This window comes from Urtica dioica, chromosome 2 (assembly GCF_054948205.1).
Source record: "Urtica dioica subsp. dioica isolate 48M chromosome 2, U.dioica_male_clone48M_v1_H2, whole genome shotgun sequence".
Lineage (NCBI taxonomy): Eukaryota > Viridiplantae > Streptophyta > Magnoliopsida > Rosales > Urticaceae > Urtica > Urtica dioica.
In genome coordinates, this window is record NC_142757.1 from 25,310,603 (window position 1) to 25,322,092 (window position 11,490).

An 11,490-nucleotide genomic window follows, 5' to 3' on the forward strand; every position below is an offset into this window, starting at 1 on the left:
TCGATTATTGTTCTTGTTAACATCAATATGATTATTTATTGTTTTTGTTACCGTCAATAAGATTAACTATTATTCTTGTTACCATCAATTAGATTAACGATTATTCTTATTACCGTCATATGAATGTTAATATTATTTACTTTGAAAGTTAAAAATATTAATTGTTAAAGATATTATTGGAATATTGAAATGTTATCTTAATAAATTGGCTATTTTTTAAATATTTTAGTGGGTGGATAATAATTTTAATAGTGTAGTGTTGTTTGAGTTAGTTATTTAGTCCGTTTTATATTTATTTTATGTAAAAAAAATATATATTTTTTATTAAAATTTTAAAAATAAGATCAATTTTAATCATTTATAGAGTAATATTTGAAAGTGTGAATAGTGGACCTTCGAATGTGAAGGTCCAGTTTAATGGCCTCATTGCAGAAGCTGTGACGGCTCGGAGTCGAAGAGTCTCGACTAAATTTTAAGAGTATAAACCCTAAAAAGAATCACCCAATACAATACAATACGGTGAGAGTTTTGATGTGAGTGGAGAGAAGATCGAGACCAGACACCGAAAATGGAAGACGAAACGGAACAGAGAATTGAGAATACAGTGAGAAAGATTCTAGAAACCTCGAACATGGACGACGTAACAGAGAACGGGATTCGCAAACAAGCTTCCCAGGAAATGGACCTCGATCTCTCCAAACCTCCGTACAAAGCGTTTGTGCGACAAGTCGTAAAGTCGTTCCTCGACGAACAGCAGCAGAAACTCGCTGAAGCAGAGGAGAAAGAGGAAGATGAAGATGAAGATGAAGAGGAAGAAGAAGAGAAGCATGGCGGTAAGGAATGCGACGACGAAGGCAATCCCATCATATGCAAGGTATGTTCATTTCCTTCCATCTGATTGCGGACTAAGTGCGTGACACAAAAGTATTTCATGTTTTTAATTTAATATTGTTTGATTGCTGGGTTGAAGAACCGAAATTCTTGATCAAGTCCCGAACAAGTATTATGTGAAACAAAATGAAACATCAATTCTCTGGGTTGGACTAAATGTGTGTGTGTGTGTGTGTCTGCTTTGTGTTTGACTAAATGTGTGTGTTTGTGTGTGTGTGTGTGTGTGGAAATTAGCTTTCGGATAAGAGAAAAGTGATCGTTCAAGATTTCAGAGGAAAAACATTGGTGTCCATAAGGGAATACTTTAGGAAAGACGGCAAAGATCTCCCTACTTCAAAAGGTTATTTTATATTTCATTTTTATCTAAATTTTAGAGCAGTATATACTTTTCATTTGTTTTAGTGATGTGAATCTAGGTGAGGTAACTATTCCAGTGTGTTGTTTGTTTGATAATTTGATATAAGCTAAAATAGCAGGTATATTTATCATTTCTCTGTTTTTTTCTTCGTCAAGTTATTTCTTTGTAGTGCTATTTTTTTTTAAAAAGAAACATCTTTGTAGTGCTATTAAAAGAATAAATCTGTATTCTCCCATTGTAGAAGTGAAAGTAGTTGGCAAGCTATAAAGAATGATTCGGTACAATGCTAGGTATTGGATATCATACAATCAAGTACTTTACAGTGTGGTTAAATACAGTAGAAGTTATATTACTCTATAAACAAGAGGGATTAGACGAGAAAAGGATATGAAAATCGCAAGCCTTTAGTTGAAGGAAGAAAATCCCTTGGTGAAGATGGACATTACCATTTCTAGTTTTTCAAGTAAAGTTTCGCGAGATTGCGGATAAGCTGGCTTCTTTATGGGATAAGTCGGTGTCTCTTAAATCTCTTCCCTGGCGTAGTGATTAAAATTAAAAACATCAAGAATGAAATTTAGAATCGTATAACTAAAGAATGAAATCTTAGTGATTAGATTTCAGTCATTAAACGAGTAAGTTTGTAATCAACAGAATAGGAAGCTGTTATAATGAGGGCATAATTGCAACACCAGAAATATGTACGGAGTAAATAAATATATGGCCATTTTGATAAACAATGAGTTTGAAATGGCCATTTTGATAAACAATGAGTTTGAAATGGCCATTTTGATAAACAATGAGTTTAAAGTGGCCATTTACTCTAAGTTCTTCTTTTCCTTTTAGAGTAGTGCATAGCCATACCCAGCTCTTTCCTTTTGCATCAACTTTTACTCTTCTCTACAGAGTGATTACATCACCTTGTGAACAAGATGGTTCTTGGGGTGCTGGTAATGTTAAAATCTTAGGTATTGGAATAGTATAATAGTAAGGGGTTTACCATAGTATAAATAGTGTAAAAAACAAGGGCTAACAGATACGAGCCTGAATTCCCAATATACCCTTGCATTATAATTAATTTTCACCGTAAGGTCTTCATAGTTTTGCCGATGAACTAGGCTCCACAACTCAAGAGTCTAAGACTTCTGCTCTGCTAGGACTATGATAACCGTCGTGATAAAATACTAACTCCAAACATCTTCCACGTGTTGGCAAACAACAAAACGTTACCAAGAAGAAATTCCAAGTGTTAGTTGGTCATGATGTGTTGGATCATAGGGTATGTTTCACACCCTTGTTAGTAATTTTGGGTTTAGTTTTGTAATCCGTACTATAAGAACATTATTTCTCAGGGTGACAGAAAATGAATGTTTGGTTTGTAACGTTTCTAAATGATAGACGTCTGAGTTGTTACGGAAATAATGCATAGCCGTGTGACCTTAGCTATGCACTTGTCTTTAATGTAAAATTATAGGGTAAACGTTTTTAAAATAGGTTGGTGGGATTGATGTTGTTTCGAAAAATTTGTGCCGTCTGCTGATCTGCTACTTGTACTTCATTGATCGAGGAAATGCTAATGTTTATAGTATAATTTTCTCCCAGGGATTAGTTTAACTGAGGAGCAATGGTCAGCCTTTAAAAACAATGTGCCTGCCATCGAAAAAGCCATTAAGAAGTTGGAATCGCGGACTGGGTGATTATCAATCACATAACTCCATGTCTGTTAAGTTATCTCTGAATCCCGTCTTTTTTGTATCTCCATTTGGTTTGTTGGCTCTTAAAATTCTGATGTTCCTGGTATTTTCTCTACACATCATAATGCTGTATCGGTTTGGTTAGACTTAATATGAGAGATTGAACTTCTGTTCCGTTGGCTTTTTAATTCTGTTATATGTTAATGTAATTTCTATTTTATGAAATTAGGAGGCTAATGGTGGTTATTTCGAACCTCGCCAGAACAGTTGTCTTTTTATATAAGCTTTCTTTGCCGTTACACCTAATTTGCTAGAGTTTTGTTTCTCCCCAACAATGTGCATAGAGATTGACAGAAATCATATATGGAAAGAGTTGAACAGACTCGTAAATGGTACCTATATTTATATGCTAGTGATAGTTCCCCTGAATTAATTTTTGTACTAAAATAGTCCCCAAGTTATTGATCTCGTAGCATTTTAATCCTTAATAATTTATTTTAAATTAAATTTAACATTTTAAAAACTTAATTTAGAATATGCTTACCTAAGTAACTTGTTAAATTATATATATAGTCAAAGCTATAAAACGTTCGATTTTTTTTATATAAGACTTTGTTCTAATATTACTTTTTCTTTAAAAATGATGAACAATTTATTTAAATTGATTTTATGCTTTTAAAAAAAATCTTATTCTCTCTTTCTAAATTTATAAATATGTTTTAAGTTTAGCTGCACAGAAAATATTTATTTTTTTTCACTCAAATATGACTAGAGTATTACAAAATCATTAGTTAGAGGATTAATATAGCTCCAAAAATGAGTTTATAGATGAAAATGTGACTCCAATAATAGTTCTTGAATTATCTGCGGTGAAACTCCTTGAGGTAATTAACAAATATATATAAAAAAAAAACAAAATGGTTAAAAGTATATTAAATATTCATTAATAATGAACCACAACTGAATAATATATTGGCTCCATTTAGCATTTTGTGCTTTTATAAAAAATTCTTTAAGATTTTGAGGATTTTCTGTAGTAAATTTTTTTTTTTTAAATAAGTATTTAGCATAAAAAAAACTATTTCTCAAAAGCTACGGATTTCTGTTTTTAAAAATAACGTTGAATTTGTCATAAGCGCTTTTACAAGTTTTATTAAAACTTGTTTTACCAAACAATTCGGTTAAGCTTTAAAAAAAAATAAAAAAAATAAAGAAGCTAAAATTAGGCTTAATAAGTTTTGGAGTTATAGTATAGGAATAACTTTCTGATAGTTTGTTGTCCTTTAGTTTGTATTGTATTAGTTATTTTCGTTTTTCTTTTTTAAACGTTCGTTTAACTTTGTTTAAATACGAGGATTTTCTCGGTTTCAATAATGAATTCCTTTTTTTTTCTTTCTTTCCACTTCTCTCTCTAAACGTATCGAATTCATCGTTCTCTCTTCTTTTCCCTCTTCTTGACAATCGAGTTCTCAAACTCAATATGGTATCAGAGCAGATTCGCTTCCTCTGAATCGCTCTTTCTCTTTTCTCGATATTAATCTCTCAAGATCTTTGCATCCATGGCAAACACATAGTTCTCATCGACGGAGAATCTTCCCACCGGAGTCACCGAAAATCCTCGTCCTAGGTCAACCATCGAGGACCAATTCTCGACGTACTATCTTCATCATTCCGACTTGAATGAAGGTAGTCTTGTCTCTAATGTCCTCACCTGCACGAATTGCATGCCGTGGAGTCGCGCGATGATGATTGTTCTTGAAGCCAAGAAAAACTAGGCTTCATCGATGGCACAATCACATAACCGTCTGCAGAAGAGCCGGATCTCCTTCGGCTTTAGAGTCGCAATAACAGCACAATCATCACCTAGATCATGAACTCAGTGAGCAAGGAGATCGCAGCGAGTCTTCTTCTTGGCGGCACTGCAAGAAGCATCCGGAATGATCTAAAAGATCGATTCTAGCACAGCAATGGCCCACAGATCTTTCAGCTACGCCGTGAATTTGTCAATCTCACTCAACACCAGAATTCGATAGAAGTGTTCTTCACAAGGCTCAAATCCGTTTATCAAGACCTCTTTGAATTCGACCAGAGTGTACATGTGCCTGTACTTGTGGAGGCAAAGCGAAACTGAGTGAATTTGTTGAGTCCGAATACGTTATGCAATTCCTCATGGGGCTCAATGAAAAATACACTCACGCGCGAGGACATGTGCTTCTAATGGAGCCAATTCCTCCGATAAGTAAGGTCTACGCGATGCTTTCACAAGAAGAGACAGCGATCGATTGGAGTGGATACAACGAATGATCAATCCAATTCTCTGGCCATGGCTATGCGCGATGATCAAAAGAAGCTCAAGACTCAATCTAAACATCGTCCTCTTTGTTCTCACTGCAAGATGCTAGGGCATACCGTGGATAAATACTACAAAATCCACGGTTATCCACCTGGATACAAATTCAAGGCCAAAACTCGAGCTAATGATGTGGAAGCATCAAGATCTGGAGGAGTTATTGAAGGATCTATCTCTACTCAAGGCGCTTCGACTCTATCCACAGATCAAATCCATCAGCTTATCAGCCACCTCTCCAACCAGTTGACTACAACAACTCAGACCACCAGTGATGTCAACATGACGTCCTTCCAAGCAAGTTTGAACGGTTTGGTCAACTCTATACATTTACAATATAGTTCTATTCTTGGTTCTTGGATTCTTGACTTAGGTGCAACTAGGCATATTTGTGCTAAGAAGTCTTTATTTCTTAGATTACAGTCTTTACAGAACTCTACAGTTACTTTAACAAATAGCATTGTGATACCTGTGCATTCCATTGGTGATGTCAAACTTAGTTCTGATCTGGTCCTTTACAATGTTTTATATGTGCCTGATGTCGATCATTTTCGGAAAACCTGGGAAACCAAGAAAACGCGCTGTTCAAAGGGCCGATGGTCAGGCCAGAGGTCCTGAAGAGGGGCAAGCCTTCTGACACGAGTCGATGGGTAGGTCCTCGTGCCGAACTTTCAACTCCTCGAGTCGAGTCGTTCTCCTCGGATCGAGCCTTGCTTCTCGAGTCGAGTCATACTCTTCGGGTCGAGATAACTCCTTGAGTAGAGTCATGTGTCCACGAGTTGATTGACGGATCCTCGTGTTGACCATGGTAGCTCAAGTAGAGACTTTATGTTTCATGCGACTAGCGTGAAATCTCGAGTCCCGAAGGCTCGACGGGCCGGGACATCAAGGGCCTCCAAGGCCCGAAAACGGCCGACGAGATGAGCCATATGCCCCTCGAAAGAGGCACGCGTCGCGCCAGGAGAGCTGCGCGCCGCACACCCCTGGGTTCAGCGCGCGCGCCGTCTGAAAGGCATACCTCGCGCGCGCAGCGTGGGGCGGGCCACACAGGGGCTTCTGCGCGTCGCGCACCCTGCGTCGCTCCTCCTTGAGGGGAGCGCGCTCTCCAGTCCCACATGGACGAGAAACAAGCCTCCTAGCCCCCTCCAACTACTATAAATACCCACTCTCCTTGAGGGGAAATCCATCATATTCAATCCCTTTCATTCACTTGATATTCACTCTTCTCTCTGCTTCTCTGGATGCCACCTTTGGCCTGAAGCGCTTTCTACAAGTTTTCTCGTTCTCAGAGGTTCCGAAGCACTCTCGGGGTCTCCCGGAGGTCGCTACCTCTGATCGAACGCCGAATCTAGTGCCCAAGCGCGGTCCCAGGGTTTTCCACCGAAAATTCCCTACGCGTCCCACGCGTCCTCCACAACAAGGGACTTTCGACTGAGAGTCTCTCCCTCCTCCAAGGGAGAGAAAACAGACATTCTCTCTCTGGTTACTCGATCCTAGAGTTCTGAGACGTCGCCGAGGACTCCTCTGTGCTCCACCTCCTCTGTCGAGCACACCCTCTAGGCTCTGCGCCTCATTCAGCGTTACATACGCCTTCAACTACGTTCTGACCTGATCCCTGCTCACGAGGGTACGCAGGCAGCCTACACAAAAAGGCACGGTCACTCTCCCTATTCACCCCTTCTCTCCTCCGAGAGGCCCTCCGACTGGAGGAAACCCAGCTCGAGGCTTTCGAGTTCACACCTTTGGCTCGGGTGCGGCCACTTGGTCCGGGCTTGGGTCGAACCGCCTGAAGCTTTTAATAGTTGTTCATTTTCGTGCGACAACATTTTGGTGCTAGAAGAAGGGGACTTCCTGACTTGTTCAGCCCGAAATCCCTTATGTCCATCTTCTTCTTTTCTCTTGAAAACTCGACTTTCTCGGACTCGAGAAAAGATGAGTAGTCAGCCACCCATACATTCTGAGGGAGTTAACAACCCTGATAACGCTACTGGGACCAAGAAATATTTCTGGCGCTCCCGACCGCATGGTGATGAAGAGTCGCTCCTTGAAGAGAGCTTGACCCGTTCACCATCTCCATCTCCAGATAGCAGGGACGATCGCATCATGGAGTTGGAGGAGAATATCCGCCAACTAAAGGCGAAGAATGCGAGGTACCACAACCGACTGGCTACAAAATGACCTATGCATAACGCGGTGATCCCTGATGGGGATCTTAATGACGAAAGTCGCGACCGCGATCCTGATTACGAGGGCACTGGCGATTCGGAGGATATCGAGACTTCTCTCACGAAGGACGGGGGACTCCCCGTCGTGAATGAAGCCGATCCTTCGAACCCCTCACCCAAGACAGGGGATGTACCTGCGGCCTCCCAAGAGGGGAACTCCCGACGTTCGGCCCTTGACCGACTTGGTCAAAGGGAGAATGTTGCGGAAAGTCACGGCACTCGAAGAGTGCGCCGTTGTAGATGAAGCTTGCGCCTCCGTGCGGCAAGCTCCGATCTTAGGGATCATCTTACTGCTCAGCGCAACGAGTGTGGCAATGACCTGAGATAGCGACTAAGCTCTCGGCCGAACATTCCCCTGGCGGCCCCAACTAACGGGAACCGCTACACGGGTAAAGGATCCAATGAGAGCCGGTAGGCGACTCCTCTCGAACAGGGAGTTACTCCAACTACCGGTCTCGATGTGGTCAATTCCTCACATTTCGCTGCCCAGATACTGGCCGAGGTGGGCACGTGAAATTTCAAACTCCCGAACTTCACTCCCTATGATGGAAAAGCGGATCCCGCTTACCACATCCAGCATTATGAAACCTGGATGATGATGCAGGGTGTCGCTCCCTGTGCCATGAGCCAAGCTTTTAGTCTTACCCTCGCCGGACCAGATTTCGAGTGGTTCAAGAATTTAAGGCCGGGAAGCATCCACTCGTTCAAAGACTCGAAGGACATATTCCTAGCACGGTTCGCTACATCTATGGTCCAAAAGAAGACCAGGATGTACCTATGGTCAACAAGCAAGAGAGTGGCGAGTCTCTTAGGCGATACCTCGTCCGATTCACTGAAGAATCGAATAAGGTCGACCGCTTTGATGACGGTGATGCAATTGCCGCTATCATTGAAGGCTTGCGCACAAGTGACTTCCTCAAGTCCATCGTCGGTCGTGTGCCTTCTACCATGGCCGAGTTAATGACTCGAGCTGACCTTTATGGAAATCGAAGATTATCTCGATGACCGTAAGCGTAACAATGAAAGCTCTCGCCGTCGAGACGAACCTAGCCACGAGCAAGGCGACTCCCGTAAAAGACGAAATAAGGGGAGTCAGGCTTCCATAGAAGCCCCGACTTGAGGAAGACTTTAAAGTGTATTCGTCGTTCACACCATTGAACACGACACCAGATAGGATCCTGACTTTGGCACGTTACAAGTTCACTCCATCGGCTCCAATGAAAAAGATATTGTGAGTTCCATCAGGAATACGGTCACTTGACCTCTGAATGCTACAATCTCAAAAGGGAAATCGAGGCTCTGATCTAACGGGGTGAGCTAAAAGAGTTCGTGTTGCGCATGATCACCGTTGCGGGCCCCACTGCAAGCAGAGCACAGTCTGGAAAAGGAGGAGGAACAACCGTTTCTGCCGACCGAGCCACAGCTACTGCCACCGCCAATCCGCAGTTCCACGTTGTGACCACCATACTGGAAGGTCCATAAGGTGGAGATTCAGCCCGACAACGGATGAAATTCCTAAGGGCCATGACTCAAGAAGACACTGCTATGCACATCAACCTTACATACAAGGAACCTCTGTCCGTGCCTCACGAGATGATGTACTTCACCAACGAAGAGGCCAAGCAAGTTGTGCATCCACACAATGACGCAATAGTGCTCAAAGCCCAAGTGGCTAATAACCAGGTGAAAAGGGTTCTCATCGACAACGGCAGTGGTGCCGATGTAATCTTCAAAACCACCCTAGAGCGCATGAAGCTCGGGGGGCTACACCCAACTACGACCCAAACGCCCTTATTTGGGTTCACAGGGGAGAGAGTCATGACCAAAGGCACCATCGATCTGCCGGTCACCTTCGGGACTCCCGGAGGCATTGAAGTCGTTCACATGATTCCAAGTGGTTGATCAGGAGTCGCCCTATAATGTCATCATTAGGCGACCCACGCTGAACCGACTGAGGGCTATTACTTCTACGTATCACCTGCTGGTGAAATTCCCCACAGAAGAGGGAATTGGCATCATGGCTGGAGATCAAACCCAGGCTAGAATATGCTACGTACAAGGAGTCGATGGAAAGTCCGCCGGAAAAATGGTTAACACGATCTTCCAACTGGAAGACGGTTGTCCATGCGACCTAAGGGACACAAGGAAATTCGGAGAACTCGATCCTCGGGACGAAGTCGAGATACTTAAAGTGAAAACCGCCGATGATCTAACGCCAGTCGTTCTAAACGAATCTAACCTGACCAGGTTGTAAAGATTGGCACCCAACTTCCACTCGCCATCAAGACTTAGCTCACCGCCTTCCTTCGGGAATTCAAGGATGTATTCGCATGGACTCATGCGGATATGCCCGGAATTGATCCCGAAATAATAGTGCACCGATTGAACGACGACCCAAGTGTCGCTGAAAAAGTGCAGGTTAGATGAACGTTCAATTCAGAACGATACCTGGCCATAAATGAAGAGGTCGAGAAACTTCTCACCGCCAACTTCATTCGGGAAGCTAAGTACCCCAAGTGGGTCACCAACGTGGTAATGGTGAAAAAACCTAATGGGAAGTGGCGTATTTGCATAGATTACAAAGATCTTAACAAAGCATGTCCTAAGGACTGCTTCCCACTCCCGCGCATCGAACAGCTGGTCGATGCCACGGCTGGCCATGAACTCCTCAGCTTCATGAACGCTTATTTGGCCTACAACCAAATTCGAATGCATGAGCCCGATCAGATTAAGACAACCTTTGTCACTGATCGAGGCCTCTACTGTTATAAGGTCATGCCTTTCGGCCTTAAGCGTAAAGTATGGATTTTGTATCACTCGATGGTAAATTTATAAAGAAATTAACGAGCTTCCGTTTGTTACATTTATTTGATTGAGTGAATTATGGACGTTGAAGTTTATCGAGCTAATTTAAATTATTTTAAGGTAATGGAAAATCTCGGAATAAATAAAGGATTTATCGAGTTCGTCTCGAATAATAAATTATTTTCCGAGGAAATATTTCGGAATATAATTTATGAAAATAAATTCTCAAGGACGAGAATTATTTCCGAGAAACCTTGAATATATTTAAATTAATCAAGAACGAACGTGAAAATTCTCGGTCTTATTATTTAATTAAAATCCGATCGGTCACGGATTTAATTAAATAACTTAGTCACAACGAGTATGGTTGTAATGGAAAATTGAGGACCCGTTTGAAAGAAAATGAGAAAAAGAGGTTAAAGTGTAAATAAGAGGATAAGCTTAACCTTGCCACATCATCATAGGCTGAAATTGGGAAAATAACACATTTATACCCTGTGTTTTAGTGAAATGTCGAGTTTAACCCTCAGTTTTCAAAAATGTCGAGTTCATACCCTCTGTTTAACTAAAATGACGAAATTATACCCTGAAATGAATAACAGCGTCACAAATCTCCCTTTCATTGATATTAACTCTTATATAAGAAAAATCGAATCAAATCTAAATCAGTACCCTAATTTCCAAATTCTCAATTTTGAAATAAAAATAGCCTTAAATTGAAATTAAATAATAAAACTCATACCGCCTAAGAAATGACTTCATTCCGTGTTCGAATTGTAACTCTAAATCTTGGATTCTCTGTTCGAATATGCGATTTTGATGACTATCAACTATCGATGTTTACCCCTTTGCCTCTTTCTGTGTTCTTCACGATTAAGAAACTGTTGTTTATTTTTTAGTTTTTAAATAAATTACATATATGACGCGAATGAATAAAGATAATTGGTGTTTATATTATAAATATTATAGTCAACGTCAATGAAAAGTCAATAAAAAGAATATTTGTGACACTGTTGTCTATTTCAGGGTATAATTTCGTCATTTTAGTTAAACAGAGGGTATGAACTCGACATTTTTGAAAACCGAGGGTTAAACTCGACATTTCACTAAAACACAGGGTATAAATGTGTTATTTTTCCCATTTATCTTCTAAGTGATATATATCACTCGGCA

General features: G+C 41.1%; 1 protein-coding gene across 1 annotated transcript; it reads left to right on the forward strand.

Moving 5' to 3' along the window:
• Nucleotides 1-368: 368 nt before the first annotated feature.
• Nucleotides 369-3,246, forward strand: LOC149404228 (RNA polymerase II transcriptional coactivator KELP-like). Its single transcript, XM_089607960.1, has 3 exons — nt 369-874; nt 1,126-1,231; nt 2,849-3,246. Exons 1-3 carry the CDS (start codon nt 569-571, stop codon nt 2,941-2,943), a joined length of 507 nt encoding a protein of 168 aa, XP_089464086.1. The 5' UTR covers nt 369-568; the 3' UTR covers nt 2,944-3,246.
• The last annotated feature ends 8,244 nt before the right edge of the window (nt 3,247-11,490 follow it).

Bases quoted from the DNA above. Each gene is read 5' to 3' on its own strand.
- LOC149404228 (XM_089607960.1), top strand. From the start codon at position 569: ATGGAAGACGAAACGGAACAGAGAATTGAGAATACAGTGAGAAAGATT. The intron at 875-1,125 runs GTATGTTCATTT...TGTGGAAATTAG, and splicing joins GCAATCCCATCATATGCAAG to CTTTCGGATAAGAGAAAAGT. The intron at 1,232-2,848 runs GTTATTTTATAT...ATTTTCTCCCAG, and splicing joins AGATCTCCCTACTTCAAAAG to GGATTAGTTTAACTGAGGAG.